Raw genomic sequence first — 22,023 nt, 5'->3', positions numbered from 1 at the left:
GATGGTTCCGCCTCAAGGGTGCGGTGGGCATAGCGTGGCACCCCAAGCACGACTCCAGCGAGAGCCCCTCTCTACACCCGTGCCTGCGGGGCCACACGGCCAGCCCAGCTCCCGTGATAACCCCCAGGACACACCTCACGGGCCATTCCATCCCAGGCACCGCCGCAGGCCCCCGGCGCCCCCGCTCCAGCCCTGCCATCCCTATGGACACAGGCCGAAAGGACACGCTTGGGATGGGGGCCCAAACAACACGCTGGGGAGAGAGGGGCTACACCATCCCGCGCTTCCGACACGTATTTGTGGGGGAAGGCGGTAAAAACCACCCATTGCCACCCACCAGGGTTGGCTGAGGGGCAGCGGCACCGGCACCCCGCAGGAAAGAGGGGCCAAGGAGGGGGAGGGATTCCCCCGCTGCGGGGAGAGAGCACGAAGAGCTGCGGAGAGGGAGAAGGAGGTGGCGGTGGGACGCGGCACCCGGGGCCGGGGCAGGAACCGGGGCCGGGGCGGCCACTCACAGAACTCGGCGATGTAGTAGGAGACGGCGTAGTTCTCCTCGCACCACTCCAGGGTGGAGGTCGGCGGACCCCAGTAACCCTCCCGGTCGGCGGCCGGAGCCATCGCGGCGCCCGCTGCAGGCTAGAGCGGAGCCAGGGCACGGGGGCAGCGGAGAGAGAAGGGCGCCGGGCCCGGAGCGCAGCGGCGGCGGCGGCGGCGGCGGGAGAGCGGGCGGGGCCGGCGCTGGGCCCGCCCCGAGGGGCGGAGCCGCGGTCGCCATGGGGACGGGCTGCGGCCTGTCGGACGGAGCAAATGGGGGCGGAGAAACACCTTGTGGTAAAAAACGTGGATGTGGGGAGAGTCTGTGGTGAAGCACCGGTGCGGAGCGTGTTTGGCTCTCAGGGAACCCGCGCGATGTCCCTGTGAGGATAAGGCGGGATGTGCAACATCACGGCGCTCTCTTCACCCACTTTTCAAGCCGGTCTGGGGGCAGTGAGGATGTTTCCTCACTCAGCTTTCCACTCCGGTTTTCCTTATACACTTCGTGGGAGGTTTGTAAGGCGAGCAGGGCAGCGTGCTGCCTTCATGTTGTTGAAACACGGCTTCACAGCATTCTAGAATGATTTGGGTTGGAGGGGACCTTAAGGACCATCCAGTTCCAACCCCCTGCTGTGGGCAAGGACACCTTCCACTAGAGCAGGTTGCTCAAAGCCCCATCCAGCCTGGCCTTGAGCACTCCCAGGGATGGGGCAGCCACAGCTTCTCTGGGCAGCCTGTGCCAGTGCCTCACTGCCTTCACATTGAAGAATTTCTTCCTGAAAGCAATGAAGAGGCAAGTGTTCCTCATACTCGTGGGCTGGGAGAAGGAAGGAGATTTTTTATAGCACTGCCTACTAAACGGGGGTTTTCCTCTTCTCTGATGCCTTATTTAGTCTCCTCAGTGCTTACTACATGTACTATACTTACACCCATAATATGCAAACTGCTTTTCAAGCACAGTTGGTATCCAGAGGCAAGTACAATCTAAAAATGGAAAGACTTGAGACGTAAGAGAAAAGAATAAAGTGTACCAGTAAAGGCCTGATAATGCTGCGTGTGTTTTGTTTTTCAGAAGGTGATCCAAAGACTTGAGGAGAAGCTTCAGGCAGACCTTGGGGACTGTATGCAGTGCTTATACCCTGCTGGCCAGCAGAATTTATTATACCTGCATATAAACACACAGACTTCTTTTTCCACATCTTATTTCTTCTCACCTTTCCTTCTGTAAGCTAAGAAATGCCAGTCTAAACACAGACCTTTCTGACTGTACATACATGGCAGAATGTATACATCTATCTTCAAGAGCATCTTACCTTCTGAAGTTGTTTGTATATAATTGCTTCCAGCATCAGGTAGAGATGTATTTGACATATATCACTATTTTTCATCATGCTATAAAGCACTAAAATAAATTCTTTTAGTGATGCAATGACAATACACCTAAATTGTCAAAACATCATCAAAATCCCTGTGGATTTTTATATGCAGACTTCTCTTCCTATATTTTTCAGACCTAGATTACTTCCACAGATTTAGACTTTCAAGATTGGGTCTGGAAGAGTACCAGACTGATCAAGGTGCATAAAACTGGTTGTAAACAGTGAGGAGGATTCTGGCCAATCACTAGGGAATTTTTATTTATTTGGCACTTTTCTAGAGTATTCTTCATCACAAAATGCATTTACTTCCGACTTGTTCTGTGGCTTGGTTCTCTGCTTTTGAACTCTGACAAACCTTTCAGTCATTGCACTCAGAAGGATAGTATTGAAGAGGCAGCCTCAAACTATTACAATAGATGGTTTTCTTTCCTCCTGAGAATGTTTTGTAGAGGTAAACTTGATTTCCACAAAACCAACTTTGACTGCTTCAGCTGTTACAAGAGTACATATTAAAATCAGAACTTTTCCTCTGTAACCTTGAGCTATGCCTTGTCCTGTCCAATACTCCACTGGATATAATGTGACAGCCTGAAGTTCTTTGCATCTAAATGTGGTCTGCCTGATTAAAGGATCAAACCTACCTCTGTCCAGGCATTGGGTTTTCTTTGTCTGATCTGTACAACCTATGGAGGGAATGTCTTGTTTCTCAAATAGCAAAAACCAAGCAGAGCTGCTGAAATGCCTATTTTCAGTATTACTAAAAACGTGTTTGTCATGCTGATGGAATATTTTGCTGTGGCCTCAGGTTGCCTGTGGCAAAGGATCCTCTTTCCATACAGTTTAATGTTGCCTTGAAACCTTATGGCTTAACTGATCCCTGGGTAATTGAATCATGTCAATTTACACCACTAGAGGGATACGTCCTGTCACTTCAGTGTGTGGATCCAGTAGTATTTTGCTTGGCAATGGGGAAAGACTGCTGTTCAAGAATAGCACGTGGTTAGCTCCTTGTGATCAGGTAAATTCAGGGAATGACACCTGAGGAACACTTTTATCTCTCTCTGCTCTGTGCAAACACTTTATCATGGCTTGTGCTGCTGGTTGTTTTATTTCTGCATAAAATGAGACCTAATAAGCAGATTGTTTTGAACTCATTATGGAGACACATGTTGGGGAAGATTGTACTTATTCCCTCTCATCAGAGTATGTGTACAAAGGGGAAGATAAAATTGATATAAAATCCCGAAGGTGTTTTCACTGCTTGGTTCTCATGATGTTAAAATAAAGATATCAGTCACAAAAATAAAACGGAATTTTTTCCTACATATTGCTTGCTCATATTTTACAGATAATTATCCCAGAATGGTTTGGGTTGAACGGGATCTTAAGGATCCTCTAGTTCCAACCCCCCACTCCCACTGTATGCAGGGACACCTTCTAAAAGACCAAGTTGCTCAAAGCCTTGAACAATTCCAGGTCATCCACAGTTTAACTGGACAACCTGTTCCAGTGCCTCACCACCCTCACATAAAAGAATTTCTTCATAGTAGCTAATCTGAGTCTGCCTTCTGCCAGTTCAAACCATTTTGACTTGTCCTAAGACTCCATGCCCTTGTCAAAAGACCCTCTCCAGCTCTCTTGGAGCCCCTCTAGGTACTGGAAGGAGCAATAAAGTCTCCCTGGAGTCTTCTCCAAGCTGAACAATCCCTAGAAGAGGTGCTCCAGCCCTCTAAGCATCTTATGACCTTGTCCCTCTTCTAAGGCCTTTTTTTAATTGGGTTGTAGTATTTACACCATCTTAGGTATAGAATCCTGAGTCATGACTCTCAGCTCAAAAGTCTTACTTTCCACGATAAGGTTGGTTTCTAAATACTGCATTTTTGACAGCTTTCTGAATTGCCTAGTCTATACCAGTTAGAGGAAAAGGGCATCAACACCTCTAGATTCTGCAAGCCCAATCCTGTGTAACATGTAATTTATCCCATTGATTTATATGCAAATATCATGAGTAAGGTGCTAAAAATAGGATTATAAGAGGTTGAATCAGACTCTTAGTAATGTGCCCTGAAGTTTGAGGGCTCTTTATGAGCACTGGTGCTGAGATGATTATAATTACACCTGGAGTAATATCATGGTAAGTTATTTGGCACCTGAATGAGTGAAAAAGAGAAGTTGTTTCCTGACATGAAGAAAGATCTGATCCAAGAAACTCTAATGGACTTTAACAGATCTGACTGCCTGCTCATTGCTAGGTAAAGCAGAAATGCCTATGCTGGAGTTAGATGGATGTAAATTATCATGAACGGGACTCATGCCTTAGAGCCATATAAATATTCACAATTTCCCCAGTGTAATATGGATGTTCTTAGTCATGTTCTCAAGGTTATTGTTGCATTTTGGCAACTGATTGCTGTGGTGAATGACAGGATCACAGATTGCAGCTCTGTAGATGCTGTGAGCACCCAGCACTGATGGGCTCAGATATTAATGCAACCATCTGAAGAGTGTTATAAAGGATTGATGGAAACAGGGGCTCCTGAGTGCAGATTTTAGGGAAGGAGGTGTGACTTACAAGCGACAGAACATACCCTCAGGATTCTCATTCCCAGAGGATGGTTCAGCCCTAGAACTGATCCTCAAAGCAGATTTTAGGGAGGTATTTTCTCCTCTCCACCCTTTTTCAGCAAAAGCCTGTCTGCTCAGTTCTATCAAGATGTATCCCAAACCCAAAAGCTGAGGCAGGTGATACCATGCACAGCAGACCTTATTTTACCAAAATGAGAATGTTTGCTTTCTTGTAGCAGTGGATTAAGCTGAAGCTTTTCTGCACCTGGTGGTTACTGCTCTGCAAGCACACAGCCTGTGTAGGTGTCTCCAAGCACCTGCAGCTTTCAACCCATTGTACTAGTATGGAGTAAAATTCATGTCACTTTGCACTAATTTTCAGGGTTGAAATTGGTAAGGGAGGAGAGAAACCTGCTGTTAATCCATTCCCAAGGGAGAATTGTGAAAGGAGAGTTCTTCTCCACTTATCAGAGCTTAATTCACCCTTATATGTGAATCAGAGCCCTTGCCAGCTGTAAAATGTCTATGGTAAATGTACACTGGTTTAAACGGAAACATCAAATGAAAATCTGTCAAGGGAAGGAGACTTTTCAAAAGCACAAATGGCATGTGCCTCAATCTCATTGACTCTCAAAGGAGTCTGGGAATTGGTTTGCCTTTGTGCTTTGGAATTCTTCTAGTGCTTTAAAATAGCAAAAGCAAATGCCATAACAGTTCATTGTTTACACTTGTAAACAGCTTTCTCTATAGGAAAAAGCATAGCAAGCTGTCTTTTTCTGCCTGCTAATTTACATACACATATCTCAAAATGAAGAGACTCACACAAAGTTTGTAACAATATTTAAGTGTGTTTATTTCAGTTTGAATCTTGCTTTACAGGCTCAGTTCACTTTCATAAATGCTGGCATGTTGTGTCATTGGAGATTCTTTCAGATCAACAGCTGAAGGCCAGGCAGGATGCCCTGGGATAACTGGAACTTCTCTACATCCAGTGTCGTATCCTGTATGGTGCTCAGGTGCTTTGTCTCCAAGAGCACTAAATGTCTGATTTTATGAACTGAATTAAGCTTAGATGTCTGGCTTTTTTGGCTGAGGTTAGGTAAGGTCATGAATCCCAGGTCCTTACTCTCTTCTGAAAAAGAACTGCTTTGGTTTGAGAGCTATGAAACTCCTATTAGGTTTTCTGTACTCACAGCATCCATGTAAGGTGCATACCTAATTGACTCTTGGACTTGCTTTGACCTCAGCTGGCTGGAATTGAGGCATTTAAGGGAAGCAATCTCACTTAGAATCATAGAATCATGGAATCATTAAGGTTTGAAAAAACCTCTAAGATCGCTGAGTCCAGCTGTTAATCTACCAACACCATGCTCACCACTAAGCCATGTCCCCCAGTGCCACATCCACAGGTTTTTTGAACACTTCCAGAGATGGTGATTCCACCACTTCCCTGGGCAGCCTGTTGCGTCTGTATATTATACCATTCATTGGAGTTGCCTGTCGTTAGGAAAAATTATAAATTCCCTATTTGAAATCTGGGAGGAGAGATATCCTGGAGGACAAGAGCCATGAAACATGGGCTCTCTACAGTGCATGAACAGGCAGCACTGAGTCCATTTGGGACACAAAATGACAGTAGCACTTTTTGGAAGGAAAGAACAGGAGCAGCGCTTCTCTTTTTTTGTTCCTATCCTAGCTCCCTTGCCATGAACAGAGACAAGAAGGAGTGTGGAAGAGAACACATCACTAGTTCTGTCCTGCAATCAGCTCCTCTTGGGGAAGAGAAGGGAGGGCACCAGCAGCTTGCAGTTGAGGTAGGAATCTACACATAGTATCATGATATTGCTGTGGCACAGAGGTAAGAGAGTTGTTTTCAAGCTTAAAACAAACGTGTTTTCAACCCTGCAGGAAATATTCTGTAATGTTCATGTTTTATGTGACTTGACAGTGTTCAAAGCCATTGGGTGGATTAGGCAGAAATTTCCTGGTGAAAGCAGCTACCTTGTGCAGGCAGGTTGCCATGAGTAGCAAGCTTTGGGGTGTCAACATCAGTTTGTTAACTTGTCCTGCCAAGGCTCTTCAAACTGAGGCCTTCTCCCATCTACATTCATACTGCTAAAGTTTCTGGTATCACTGATTTCAAGTGTGAACTCCTGGTGTGTATCTGTCCTTCCCAGTCATACGATTTGAGTGTATGATCACAGAATCTTAGAATCATAGAATGGTTACCTTAAAGATCATCTCGTTCCAACATCCCCGCCATGGGAGACAGGGTCACCTTCCACTAGACCAGGTTTCTCAAAGCCCCCTCCATACTGGCCTTGAACACTTCCAGGGATGGGGCATCTACAGCTTCTCTGGGGAACCTGTTCCAGTGCCTCACCACTCTCACATTAAAGAATTTTTTCTTACTATGCATTTATGCCTACTCTCTTCCAGTTTAAAACCATCTCCCATTGTCCTATCACCGCATGCCCGTGTAAAAAGTCCCTGCCCAGCTGTCTTGTGATCAGTTGGAGATTGGTCAAGGACAGCTCAGTGATCACCTACTTCAGAAATGGAAGTCACAATGATATAAGGGTTAGTTAAGACAAATTTGAAAGGAAAAATACTGTCAAGAAGCGAGAAACTGTCTGGAAGACAGGCTAATCTGGTCTGTGAGGAAGAAGGGCTGAAAGTTTTTTTATCAGAAAGCAGCAGTAGGAATGGATTTGGAATAATTAGCTGTTGCCAGTGTTTCCACTTTTCTTATAATTTTCAGTTTAAGGAAGAAAGCACCCATAAACCATTCATTACCTGTATTTTGTATAATGAATTAGTTAGTGTCTGAACATGGAAGGTGATTTATCATACTCTATAAGCCCTGTCTATTCAATTGTGCACTGCTTGTCACTTGGTCTCATGGACAGCAAAAGCAATTTTCTTATATTGCTACTCTCAAAAAAATCTCTGGAACAAAAGGAGGAAACCACTAGGAACAAATGAAGTCTCAGTGGTAAGCAGATGCACGTATATTAAAATGTCAGATGTTAAAAAAAAATTAAAATTTGAAATATCTTCAGTTGTACTGCACCAGCAGTGGGGAAGGCAGCTGCTATTCTTTTCTTTGATCTCTAGGAAAATGGCATATTTACCTCAAGCATATGCAAATTTTTCTATTTAGCCTGCTTGTGTAATGTGATATTTCTTTCATTTACTGCAGGAAGGAGGAGGAGAGGAAAGATCAAGTCATTATTTACTTGACAAAATCCTTTGTTACTTTTCTGGGTATCAGTTAATTACCAGTGAGCTAATCAACTTACACCTCAGCCAAACTCTTTTCTTTAGCAAGTCGTTAATAAAAGAGGCTGCTTAGACGATTCAAATTTACTTGGGTATTTTAGACCTATGAACTAAAGGGGGATAAAAGGAAACACAAAGAAATACATTTCCACTTCCCACTTTCTTCTGGGGTGACTTGTGTCCCTCCATTTCCACAGTAAATTGTTGATGAGCTGCCTCAGTAAGAGAGCTCATTACTAGAAAGAGAAAGAAGGACATTTTCTGGAGCTTTTCTACTAAGGACCCTACTTTATTGTGGCATCAGCTATCAAGAAGCGGAGCTGATGTCACAGAAGTGAATCATAGAATTACAGAATGATCTAGGAAAGACCTATTAAGATCACCAAACCCAACCACTAACCCAGTACTTCCAAGCCCACCAATCAACTGCGTCCCTAAGTGCCACACCTATATGTCTTTTAAATCCTTCCAGAGATGGTTACTCCATCACTTCCCTGTGATGGAACAGGGTAGCCTGTTCCAAAGCTTGACAATCATTTTGGTGAAGAAATTTTTCCTGATATCTAATCTAAACTGGGGAAGAAGACCGGCCTGACTGAACAGGGAGCTCTCACTGGGACTCTGGGAGAGTTTATGACCTTTGGAAGAAGGGGCAGGCTACTCAGGAAGAGTACCAGAATGCCATTAGGTCATGAAGAAAGAAAATCAGAAAAGCAAAAACTCAGCTAGAATTCAATCTGGCCACTGTTGTGAAAGATAATAAAAAGTGTTTTTATAAAGATATTGACAACAAAAGGAGGGCCAAGGAAAATGTCCATTCTTTATTGGATGCGGGGAGGGATATTGTCACCAAGAATGAGAGTAAGACTGAGGTGCCTAATACCTTCTTCACCTCAGTCTTTAATGGAAAGGCCAATTATCTTTAGGACAACTGGCCCCCTGACCTGATAGATAGGGACAGGAAACAGAAGAGACTCCCAGTAAGCCAGGGGAAAGGGCTGGGGAGAGTCCTGTTTAATACCTTTACTGAAGTTCTGGATGAGGGCATCGAGGGCATCCTCTGTAAAATCACAGATGACACCAAGCTGGGTGGGAGTGTTGATCTGCTGGAGGATAGGAGGGCTCTGCAGAGGCATCTGGACCAGCTGGATCCATGGGTCCAGGCCAAGCGCTGAGTCCTGCCCTTGGATCACAACAACCACCAGCAGGGCTACAGGCTGGGGACAGAGTGGCTGAAAAACTGCCCAGTGAAAAAGGATGTGCAGCTGCTGTTTGACAGCCAGCTGGCTGAACATGAGCCAGCATGTGCCTGGGTGACCAAGAAGACCAGTGGCAGGACCAGGGCAGTGATTACCCCCGTGAACTTGTGCGCACCTCAGATCCTGTGTTCAGTCCTGAAGCCCTCAGGACAAGACATTAAGATGCTGGAATGTGTCCAGGGAAGGGCAGTGAATCTTTGGTCTAGAGAATGAGTCATGTGAGGCGTGGCTAAGGGAGCGTGCAGAAAAGGAGGTTCAGGAAAGACCTTATGCTCTCTACAACTACCTGAAAGAGGTTGTAGCCAGGTGGGGGTCAGCCCCTTCTCCCAGGCAACTAGTGACAGGACAAGAGGGTATAGCCTTAAGCTGTGCCAGAGGAGGTTCATTTTGGACATCAGGAAGAATTTCTTCACTGAAAAGGTTGTCAGTCATTGGAATGGGCTGTCCAGGGTATGTGGTTGAGTCACCATCCCTGGAAGTGTTCAAGAAACCACAAGATGTGGCACACAGTGCTATGGTTTAGTGGATGTGGTGATGTTTGGTCAAAGGTTGGACTCAATGATCTTGGAGGTCTTTTCCAACCTAAATAATTTTTTGATTCTATGACACACCAAAATTCATAGGTGTATCACATAAAAACTTCAGGAGAGAGTGGGTCCATCATGACACACTTTTATGAAAAGTTTCATCCAGAAGTGTGACATAATTATTTCATTGCGATGTGAATTACCTGATTATAACATATGAAGTTATATAATGGGCATGAATAATATACTGAATTCTGCCTGTGTTAAACCATTATGACAGCAATGGTAAGTCAATATGATATAATACTGAATTCCTGTCTTGGGCAGCTTCTCCTTGAATTGTTTGCTGAGCATGGCAGCTGTGGACAGTCTGAATCACTCAGTGGTTGAGTTCAAATGCCACAGTAGGTGGGACCTAAAAGTTAGGCAATGCTTGTATATGATTTAAACTTTACCCAATATGCTTAACACAAACCGTAGAACACCCTCCATAAACACTGTGTGATTTCTGTGATCTATATTAATATAGCTTTGTAGCTTTTTGGTAGAACCTTGAGTGTGACTGTCTCAGGGAAATGGATACAGTGACTTTTTTGCAGGCTAGGCTTCAAAAGCCAAGTCTAGTCTCATCATCTGTAAAGTAAGAAAAGCACCCACAGAATAAGCCCTGCTGATTCTAGGACTGGCTTTTCTCTGGGACCATTGCTGAACAAGGATGGGGACTGAATTGTCTGCATCTGTTTTGCTACTCAAACCCAGTACCTTGCTCGCATACAGACACAGCTGTCATGGGTTAGAGTAGTGCTGATGCTTGAATGAAAGAGGAATAAAATTAAGTGAGACTCCAGCACAGATTTGCTGGTCTCTCATGCCAGTCTTCCCAAAGAAAGCTGCAGTGCACTCAGAGGTCACTGTCATGCATCAGCCCATTTGGTCAAAGGCTAAGCAGTGCTTCTGGATGAATTTAATTGTTTTTTTTGTTTATGCTGTCAAATCAAAGATCCTCTCTACTACCCGGAGTTCTTTACGTACCAGAGCCAACCAGAAAGAGCTGAACACCTTCCTCCTTGTACTACTTACCCCTGTACTTAAAAGGAACGTTTCTACCCACTGCTTCCATTGTCAGGGACTGTGCTATTCACATGACTGTCTCCAGTTTTGAAGCCAATGCTCTCTGAAGGTTTTGGAGGCCAGTCTGCTAATCCCTTGACAGGCAAGTGTATTTCTTGACAGTGTGATTGGTGTTGGCCCATGGCCCTTAATGGCTTGGCTCTCTGACAGCTGGCAATGATTTTCTGATGGCTGGAGCCCCATCACATGCCCCCTGACAGCAGCAGAATAATATTCTCATGCCTGCAATAATGGCAAATGTGTTTGGAAAGCTCATGAATAAAATTCCCTTCTCTGTCTCTTTTTATAACTCTGATGTGCTTTTCTCTTGCCCAGTTTCTCCTTGTATTTTTTTTCAACCCTCACTCCACACTTATTTCTCCCACTCTACTATTATTCCTCATATTATTGGAGTGGCCAGGACAGGTACTTCTAATTTCTTCACAAGACTCAATGCTCATTCTTTTGGTCCTTGAGCAATATTCCCCAGATATTGTTGGCAGGAGGCTTAGTCCTGTGTGAAACTGCCATGCAGAGCCCTCTTAGTTTACTCCTACCAGCTTCTAACAATGTCGGTTCCGTCTTCCATCACCCTTGCTTGCCAGCTTTGCTATTTATTTTCAAAACATGCCTTTGACTCTGGTGTGTTTTCTCAAGAAAGTTTGGGCTTGGTTCCACAAGCCTGACATACCTCCTGATTTGAAAGTGCAGAGAGGAACCGTGGGTACAGGGAGGGAGAGGAAAGGTGAAACTGTGGTATAAAAACTAGTTTTTATTTTTGCCTTAGATCATGGACAGTAGGGTTTGCCCTCAACTGAGCAGGTAGAGGTTGGGACTTAGAGCTCATCTATATGACCAAGTAGGACTCAAGGAAGCAGAGTCTGGGGATTTTCTTAGTGGGACTGACTTCTTATCCCAGAGAGACTGGTCGTGAGAGGGAGGGAGGGAGGGAGGAGATAGCTGCCAGCAGGCAGGAAACCTCCTGTTTCAGCAATCTGGGATGCAAGATTTATTCTCTAGGGGTTCTGGGAAGATAAGAAAATAGATTATCTTGCAGTTTGCAGTGGCCCCTTCAAAAAGATAATGTGCTCCTTAATCATAGACTGGAAGAATGGATGGAGTTGGAATTGACCTTAAAGATCATATTCCAACTCTACAGCCATGGACAGGAACACCTTCCATTAGACCAGGTTGCTCATGGGCCCAAATGAGCAGACCTACTTCTTTTTCAAAGGTGGGACAACACTGCACAGACCAAAGAGGTACCATTGTGCTTCACACCCCAAACTGGCCCCCTTCTATTTCATACCTGTCTTATGATTGCATTCATTTTAGCAGTGCTGAGAGGTGCTCAACAGATCTGGCTCCAAGACTGAAGCAGTTTCTAAGCTGTGCTTGCTGTCTGAAAAGAGATCTCAAATAATAGAATCATAGAAATATTTCGGTTGTGAAAGACCTTTAAGGTCATCAATTCCAACTGCTAATCCAGCACTGCCAGGTCCCTCTGCTCACCTGTGTCTTTATGGTTCTTTGTAGGGTCACTAGCTCCTACATAAAGTTCTTGAAAATGTAGTTAGTTCAAGCTTCTTTTCTGTGCCGTGTGGGTGTCTAAAATTAAGAGCAATGCCCTGCAATTTCCTCCTTTTGCTGCACATGCTGTTGCTAACAAGGAGCTGCCACAGGGGATCTTTATTTCCATAGAATCATTAAGGTTGGAAAATACCTCTAAGATGAAGTCCAGCTGTTAACCCAGCACTAAACAATCTATCCAAGTGCCACATCCACACATCTTTTAAATCCCTCCAGGGATGCTAACTCCACCACATCCCAGGGCAACCTGTTCTAATGCTTGACAACTCTTTCACTGAAGAAATTGTTCCTGATATCAAATTTAAACCTCTCCTGGCACAATTTGAGACCGTTTACTCATGTCCTATTGCTTGGTACCTGGGACAATAGGTTCCTATTGTATGGGGCTTTTGTTTCAATGGAACTCCAAGTATCTTATCCATATTGCAGGAGGATCCTGTAACATGTATATGTTACAGTAGGGCTGGTTCATCTCAGACATCAGGTTCTGAATCCTGGCATCTTCTGCATCTCAGGGCATCTTTGACATTCTGACATGTCTTCTGCATCTCTAGAACTTTCTTTTCTTGGCTGCTTCAGCAGCAAGGTTGGACTCCAAACATCCCTTCCAACCCCTGCCATTTTTTGTGATTTTGTGATTCTCTATTGAAGCTGTGGTTTCCACCCTGCATTCCTCCTGCTGCTCATTATCCCTTTCTGGTTTAGGGCCAATAAACTATTTGGGACTTTTCTTCCTTTTTCTTTTCCCTGAAAGAGGTATTTCAAGTTCTTGAATTTCTTTAATTTTTTTCCAAGTTAAGACAGTTAGAAATGTGCTTAAAACTTCAGACTAAGAATCCCCTTATTGAACAATCCCAAGAGCTGGGACTCACCCGAATTCCAGCACTGCTTCCTAACCTTCCCACAGAGTTAGATTCATGGTAGAACAGAGAAAACTGAAAACAGTGAAAGGCTCAATAGAGGATGATTTGGTGGCTCTCATTTGATGAATGCCTCACAGTCAGCTTTCCATAGGACTGTAGGCATTTAGCTCCTTCAGCCTGCTTTGTGTCTAAGTCTGAGAAACTATGGTCCCATCTTCTGCTTTGTGGCAGCAAGACTTCCAGTGCCAAATGCTGCACTTCGTTAATCCAAGCGTATCAAGAGACAAGTGCCTTTTGCTATTTGCAGCACATAAAATTCAATATGAGACTTACATATCTCTGACTGTCATCTCAGTCACTTCTGCTCTGCTATTATATGCAGATCGTTTACATCCTTCCAGCAAAGGAGGTTTTCTGCATGAGTATGAGAAAAGCTCCAATATTGTGTCCCAGTCTAAATTATAGGTGCAAGGAAAGGATTTATGAAAGAAAAGATAGTACTGGTCCCCATGGACAAAGATATCCTTTCTAGTTCCACAGACTTCTCTCTGGTGACCAATGATGGGACCAGAGGGAATGGCATCAAGCTGTGTCAGGGGAAGTATAGGTTGGATATCAGGAAAAGATTCTTTATCCAGAGGGTGTTTGGGCACTGTAACGGGCTCCCCAGGGAGGTGGTCACAGCACCAAGCCTGACAGAGTTTGAGAAGCACTTGGTTCATGCTCTCAGGCACATGCTGTGATCTTGGGGTTGTCCTGTCTAGGGCCAAGAGTTGGACTTGATGATCCTTGTGGTTTCCTTTCAACTCAGGATATTCCATGATTCTATGATTCTGTGATTGTACAGAGAACAAAATTTTGACTGCACAGCTCAGTTATAAGGTGTTGCTGGACCTCTGTCCTGGAGGTGTGGTAGAACAGGTGAGATCCATGACTGGGGACAAGGTGGGATCCAGCTGCCAAGAATCCCCTATACAGTTCTCTCCTATCTGATCTGCCACAAAGGAGACTATTTCAGGACTTAAGAGCCAAGCTGCTGTTCAAGGCCACTATGGCCTCTGGGTTTGTGATTTTAAAAATAGGATACAGGTGAAAGATGCATGGAAAGGCAACAAAGGAGCGAAAAGATTGTTGAGGTACTGAGAATGCCCTGTGGAGAATGAGCTGCTATGACGCACCTAAAGGCCAACACAGCACATGTAGGCAGGTAATTTAGATATCTAAATCCTGGAATCCCTTATTCCATTCCCCCATGGGGGCTCAAAGGAGACCTTGGGGTTCCTTCAGCAGCCTCTTTCTGCTCCCAGACTTGGCCATGGTGAAATCTCCAATCCCGCCTCAGCTCCTTCTTGGGGAATGTGCCAGCAGATGGTGCTCAAAGATCCCAAATTTAGCTTTCTGCCCTATATCCCAGGTCAGGGGCACCTTGGCACAAACACTTCGTTAGTCACGGCTTTCCCACTCTAGGCACTGCACCTTGAATCTTCTGTAGAGCCAAGTGCTCAAGACCGTGTTGCAAAGTTAGATGTTCACTTTGACATCTTTCAGCTCCATTCACCCCTCCCTCCATCCTCCAGGGCCTTTTGTATCAGCAGAATTTTTCCTTGGCAGGGGGGATGTCCAAGCTAAGACAAACATACTAACTTCTTTCATCAGAGCAGGTCTGCTCTGGAGAAGGTCAATTAGTTCTTTCCTTTAACTTACTCATAAAAAACTGTGGCTCACATAATATTGGAATAAAAATTCTTGTACTGCCTTGACCTTAGCATAGTGCTTTGATGAGACTCTGTTCCAGCTCAGAGATGTATGTACCCAGCAATCCTAAGGATGGGCAAAGCCACTTTCTTTGGCTCAAAAAGATGAATTCCAAGGCAAAAAAATAAAAGCATTTCAGCTATTACAATATACCCTGGACTCAGGCAAAAGCCATCAGTGCTGGGGAGAGTGAATTATAGCTGTGCTCTGTAGTTTATGTGGGAAGTAAGGTCTGTGTTTACAAAGCAAGGAAAAATATAAGATGGTGCTTTTAAGCTGTCAGCTATTTATGTCCCTTGCTTGTTTAATTATGGACTAAATATAAAGATGGTAGAAACCAGAGCATGCAAGTACTTGATAACTTGTCACAAAAGCAGGGTAGAACCTTTAAATCTGTGCTGCACTACTATTTGCTTCAGGGTGATGGTTTATGAGGAAGTGACAGCAAGAGGTGAAGGTTTGCCTGCAGTGCCTGGGGCATGGTTGCTTGGGTCAGACAGTAATAACTGTGACCTTGAAGCCTAGCATCATAGATTCATAGAGTGGTTTGGTCTGGAAATGACCTTAAATGTTGTCTAGCTTCAACCCCCCTGCCACTGGTAGGAACACCATCCTGCCAACTAGACCTCAGAGTCCTATCCAACCTGACCTTGAGCACTTCCAAGGATGGATCATCCACAAACTTCTCTGAACAACCTGTGCCAGTGCCTCACCACTCTCACAGTAAAGAATTTCTTCCTAATATCCAATCCAAATCTATCTACTTTCAGCTTCCTCTTCAGTAGTTGCTATGAATACCTGAATTATTTGTTGCTTCAAGCTCCCATTTCAGTAACAATTCTTCCTTGCTGGAAGCCTCAGGTGATTCTCACCTGAGAAAAACAGACATGATGGTGTTTGCTTCAAAATTCACAACTGGTTTTGATGGCCAGATCTACATAAATCACTTTCCCCACCAAAAGGCACCTGTCTCTGAGATAAACCACAGCAGAGTGTTAGCAAGGAGACTCATGTCCTGCTGAAACTATAAGAGGGACTTCGGGTTAGCAAGATATAATTACCCGAGCTAGAGTTTGGCTTTGTGACTAGACCTAGACCTGACATCCTTTCATTCCAGAAAACGGCTGTGAAAAATTTCAGGTTAATATGAATCTCATTCCTGAGTCCCATCCTGGAGATGACAGCTCCCATGACAGCTGTGGCATTCATTGAGGGAGGGAGAAGATGCTGAAAATGGTGTTTAGGAAGCCCTGCAATCCTGCACCTTTGCTTTTGGGAAGAGGCTGGGGGAAGAAACAAGCAATTTGATTGAAAAGGGAGAAATACACTAGTAATGAGATAGTTGTCAACACTCCCTGTGGATAACCTCACGGCAGCAGAATTATTTATAGAAAGAAGTGTCTGAGAACTTATTTTCTCTCACACTGTGGTCATGGCAGAGAATTATAGCTCTATGGGGTGGGTTTTCAAAACCACTCAATTAGGAGCAATGAGGTGCAAAATTACATGTGCAAAGAGATGGAAACGTAGATGTTTGAGATGAAAAGAACCTTGCTGGCCTGCCCGCACTATGTGACTCCTAACAGGTCAGAAAGAGAGCTCTTTTCTAAGATGGAAAATTGTTCTTTTTCATGGATATCTTTGAACACATGACCGTGATGTCTGGAGCCTGAAAACTAGAGATATTTGGGTTATTGTTTGTTGCTTTGGATGTCTCTGTGTATATAAATCACGGCCTACACAAAGAATTTGGTTTCCTTTTCTCCAGAGGAAGGAAGTTAGAAAGAACTTGATTTAAAGTGGAGTTTCTGTTCTGATTCATTCCTTGGAGTAAGTGAAAAAGTAGTTTTTTCCAAAAGGGCATATCCATCTGAAGAGGTCATCAGACAGAGAGCTGATCAGAAACTTCTCACTCTAAGTGCAGCCACCAAGCTCTCCCTATTTTTATTCTTCTTTGCCATTACATATATCCAAAAAAAAAAAAAAAAAAACCACAAAAAAAAAAAAAAAAAAAACCAAACAAAAAAAACCAAAAACAAAACCAAAAAAACCCCACTAAAAAAGGTACCATTAGACTGAAAATGAGTGGTTCTCTCCTTGGATAGGGAACATTTTCTCAGGGAAGATTTTATTTTACTACTAAAGATTTCTTTGTCAGAACAGACTGGCATTTACTTGGGTTTGTGAAGGATCCAGTCTTTCAGATCACACTCAGTCCCTAGGAAAAGATGGCCCTCCAGTTTTGCCTTTTCTGAGTATAATGAACTTTGGTACTGAGAGGAGAATACAATTCACTGCTTATTTCAGTTGTCCTCAAGACTTGTGCAAGTCTTTATTTGGGATGTCTCTTGCTGAATTAAATTCAGGAGAAAGAAGGAGGAAAACTGGTACCCAGTAAATCAGTTTGCAATAGAGATGTTTCCTTCTGTGGTGCAGCAGAAGGTGACACTATTTCATAGAATAAAGGAGCAACCACTGATTAAGGGTCATAAAGATGCCATGGTTGTTATTAAGACTGAATTTCAAATGCAATTATTTGAATGGCAAAGGACTCCAAAAATGATCCATTAGCTCATTGGGTCACCTATAGCATGGGCTTTGCTCCTGTCTTCTTTCCTGCTTCTTCCTCTGCTTTCTTGACACAATCTCCATCTTTTTCTGTGATGTATACATACAATACAGGAGTCTCCTTTTCCTGCATCCTCATGCAACTATATGCAAGCCACATCCATCACTGGGTGGGATTAACTTCAATTTCCTTCACACATCTAAATGCAAACATCCCCCCTCCATTTGATTGAGCCATCCTCAGCTCCCATTTTTAGTCACAGAAAAGAAATGGCCACTGCTAATGTAATTTCCTGACCCATTTTAGGTGCCTGCCTTAGGATATTTCAGATGATGTATTGTGGCTCTAAATAAAATGAGATAACCCCTCGCTGACTTGGATTGCCTATGCCAGTTATAAAGGATTGAGATACAACCCCTCCAAGCCTCATGTACCGAAGCAGCAAGAGGATTTTCTCCCAAGTATTTAAGAATGTAGACAAAAATCAGTTTAGCACAACAATGAACCCCAGAGGTACTGGGCAGTGTTTTGGTTCTCTCTGCACACCTCTGTGTGGTATACAAGAAGAATAATTTAATCATCTGGCCTACTGATGTTTGTGAGTTCATGTGACCTCCCCAAAGGGCTGGTGGAGAGCAGAAACAGCAGGCTTAGCCATCTCAACTGTTGTACATGGGTCTGTAGCTCCATGAAAGAATTTGTCTGGTACAGGTCGAACACCTCTGTCAGAGGTGTCCCGTTCTGCGCTGTCCTGACATATGCATGAAAGTCAGTTGATGACAGCAAACACTCTCCTCCGTAGGATTCAGATTCTGTGATGTCGGTTCTCCCTCTCATTGCAGGTATGTACCCAGGACACACTGATTTGTCCATTTGGGAGAAGCATGTTTGGGGTGGGGTTGTGTCCTCCCATGTGTGCCCTGTGTCTGCTGCTGAAAGGTGCTGTGGATCATGTGCCATCCCTGAAACAGAGGCCCAGACTCACAGCGTGATGGGAGACACCTGATCTAGGGAAAGGCTCTATCTGAGACCAGTGGCGATAAAAGGGCAGCCAGGCCCTCACTGAAGACAATTCCCAATTTTAATCACAAATTTTTCCCTTCCCTTAGTTTGCCATTCTTGCCTGATTCCCAGAACAGAATCCAGGAAGGGCTTGAGGGCAGTGAGTAGGAAGTGCCATCTCCTCAGGGGCGCCCCAAGCTCCAGCCTCTGGGGTTGCACAGGTGTTGGTCCTTGTACAGGTTGTGTGCCCATGGACCTGCCTCCTCTCCACACCATTGCTCCCATAAAATGAGCCTTGTTCAGCTATTATGGATGCGGAATACGTTGGCATAAAGGGAGTCCCATTCATCAGGGAGCTCCAGTCTCTACTCACTGTGTGCTGGCTACAGTGAATCAACATTAATGAGGCAAGTTTTAGTCATTTCTACTTTGTATGCAGAATAATTATTTTCCACCCTTGCAAAATATTACCTAATTAAATGGATGTATTTCAGCAAGGTCTTGTGAGACCAGATCCTGTTCCTCTGTAATAGGGGCATCATGGCCTGTGAAATCCATTGTGACTGAGCTCTGCAAGGCACAAGAGCATTTTTAAATGTCTCCCTTTGGTGGGTTTAATAGGCTGAACAAATGGAGACCTTTGGTGAAATCTAAAATAAAGAAATATAAAGAAAATATTGTGGATTACACGAAACCAAGCACCCAATCTAGTTCCTTTAAATGCCCTAGGACAGTGGAATATCAAGTATGCAGGAGAACTATATGAAACTCATTAATTCTGTCAGGAATGCCTACTCAGGAAAAGGCAAGCAGGAATCTGCTGGTTTTATGGTCTGAATTGAACTAGAGGTGACATTTCCACTTGTTACCCCCTGCTTAATAAACATCCCTGCTACAGAGTCCTATTTCTTCTCAGCAATAGCTGTTGAACCAAATGGAGGTCAAGAGCCTATTGCTTCCAGCCTTAAAGGCAGTGGTGCTCTTCAAGGTGTCTTTGCTTTAAAGCTAAATGGTTTCACTGCCAAGCTGTGACTGCTGTCCTTGGAGCAAGCTGTTGCAGCAGCCTTGGAAATGGTTGGTGTTTGTTGCATGAGCAGATTACAACAAATGAGCTGAGCCACAGCAATTTCTTGGATGTAAACTCATTGCCAGGCAAAAGCACTATTATTGGTCTCAGTTTAGCTCACGAGTGGAGGGGATGAGCCTCAACTAGATTACCTCTCATTATCTGCAGGCTGCTGATGAGCAGTATCTCAAGACAGTGTAATGTGACCTTGTGTTTGTGTCTTGAGGCATTAGGAACATGACATCTGTGCTGCTTGTTTATTTGGGTATTGAAAGCTACAGCAAAGAAGGAGTCTAAGTCCTCATGTAAAGGGTCCTAGCTCATGTGCTCTGAGACCAATAACTACTTCGTGGTAGCCTTCATGGTAGACAGATACAGCAGCAAATTGGGTGATCTCCTCACACCATGTAGGAGCCTGGACATTTTTTCTGCTCCTAGAGGAAGTATTATTCATGCAAGCACTGATAAAACAGAGGAACTCAAAGCTGAAATGTGCAGGGCTCAATCAATAGCATCAATAATGATATAAAGCGCCTCTTCACCCCAAGGGCAGACTCATGGCAGGTTGAGACCTTAAAACTGGGACAGGACTGAGATAGGAGGTAAGTGCAGTGACTGTAAAATTCTTACACAGTCAAACCAATGCCAATTGCAGACCACTGCTGCCTCTCTCTCAGCCTGTCTACAGGGACCATACCATGTACCCTTCGTTCTCTACATCTTCACATCTGACATCCCACCTTTCAGCCTGATTTTCTTTTTTATCCTTTTTATTTGATGTGCAACCACCAAAGGAAGTAAAAATCAGAGAGAGAAGTTGAATGACACCTTAAGAGATATGCTAGTAAAATTGTGCTCAGAGCAGAAATACAGCACTTTGGATATGGAGCATTGCTTTCTTTTTATCACTCTGCTTATTAACGATACAGAATTTGGTCTTAAGAAGAAAAATAAATCAAAATGAGTGTAAAGAAACTGTGAGAGATAGGGGAAGGATGTTTGCTTAAGTTATTTCTCATCATGAAATGCTTTTAGCTCCAGTTCTTAGGAGCCCCATCTTACTTTCCAGTAATTAAAAGGAAAAAAAAGCCAACCCAAAAAAACCCTGGCAGTTTGCCAGACATTCTTTACACACAGAATTATTATCTTTCTATCTTCCAGAGATAATACATTGAGCTGGAGGAGTCAGATCAGAACATGAATATCTTTGTTGTAATTCCAACTCAAAGGAGGTTTGTTTTTTTTTTTTTGGTTTTTTTTTGGTTTTTTTTTTTTTTTTTTTTTTTTTTTTTTTTTTTTTTGTTTTTTGTAATAAAACCTGATAGTATTAAGTGGCCTTGATTTTCCATTGCTGTATTGTGGCTTGCTGCCTCATGTAGCATCATATGGCTGGATCTGCACATGGGGTAAGTTGGTTGATTTACCACTAAGGTAAAAGTTACAGCTGTTAGTTTAACTGGGTCTCTTGCTCTCATTAAACAAAGAATCTGCCCATTGTTTTTGGTAAAGTTATCTTGAGGTGATGCAACACATCATCAGTGTTAGAATCAAATTGCCTGACATCGGAGACAATTAGTGCAATAAACAATGCAGAGGTGCTGGGGAAAAAAGAGTAGCCCAAGGAAAAACAACCAGATTCCTCAGGTTCAGGGAGGCAAACAAAGATTCAGTGATGCTACTAGACAAGGTGGTATTGAACAGAGTCAGTCTTTACACTAAAAATGTGGCAACCCTGAATCTCCTGCCTGAGACCAACTCCTAGTCAGCAGCCTGAAAGAGACAAAACAACCCTCTGCCTCCCTCATAAATTCTTTCCTTTTATTATTGTTTACTTGTTTTCATATCAAACACTCAACTTGGGTGTCTTCTGTCTTGGTTATCACCATCACCAAGAAATGAGCTTTAAGTCTACCTTCTTGGAAGCTGGCTTCTCAGGAAACTTTCTTCAATAACAGGTTTTTCATGCCTTCTTAAAATGCCTTTCAGAAGCATCAAAGCACCCACTAATAGTTGTTCTCTGCCTCACAAATACCTGGATTTGTATGGCTGCATAAGGATCATCTCAGATTTGTTGACTCTGAAATATTTTATTATTTCACTCTCAGATAGACTATCAGGAGTCTGAAAGCTCTTGCTATAGTCAAGTGACTTTGACTGAATTGAGCGACTAGAATATTGCCTCTCACCTTGTGGTTTTTGTGGTTTTCCAAGGTCTTATTCATATAATTCTGGTCTTCAGGTAATTCCTGAGGGATTCACATGGCGCTCATCTTCCTGTACCGTCTTAAATGAGCTCAAGGAATCACCCACTCACATCCTAGATGGGCCAGACCCCACTGTTTGATGCCTATGTCTTGATGAGATCAGTTGCTGCTTCACCAGATGAAACGTGGATTCTGACACCAAATTGCTCTGAGTGTCTGCTCAAAAGGAAAGGAAAAGCCCCCACAGTTTCTCCACAGATTCTGGATTCCAAGACTAGATACCTATAATGACCCCATATGCCATAGCATCAAATTGTT

General features: G+C 43.7%; 1 protein-coding gene across 2 annotated transcripts in view; it reads right to left on the bottom strand.

Annotated features, from left to right (window-relative positions):
* Positions 1 to 690, bottom strand: part of ACER3 (alkaline ceramidase 3) — a 56,304-nt gene extending 55,614 nt beyond the window's left edge. For both annotated transcript variants that reach the window (XR_008429357.1, XM_053935391.1), the window contains exon 1: positions 516 to 690. Coding sequence is in view for 1 of the 2 variants with exons in the window: in XM_053935391.1 (XP_053791366.1) it covers positions 516 to 618 (103 nt within the window). In the remaining variant the exon portion in view is untranslated. The remainder of the gene's footprint in view (positions 1 to 515) is intronic.
* Between the last annotated feature and the right edge of the window lie 21,333 nt (positions 691 to 22,023).

Source organism: Vidua chalybeata, chromosome 2, assembly GCF_026979565.1.
Source record: "Vidua chalybeata isolate OUT-0048 chromosome 2, bVidCha1 merged haplotype, whole genome shotgun sequence".
NCBI lineage: Eukaryota > Metazoa > Chordata > Aves > Passeriformes > Viduidae > Vidua > Vidua chalybeata.
Note: the sequence above shows the minus strand (reverse complement) of the source record. Positions and strands in the feature narration are given on the sequence as shown.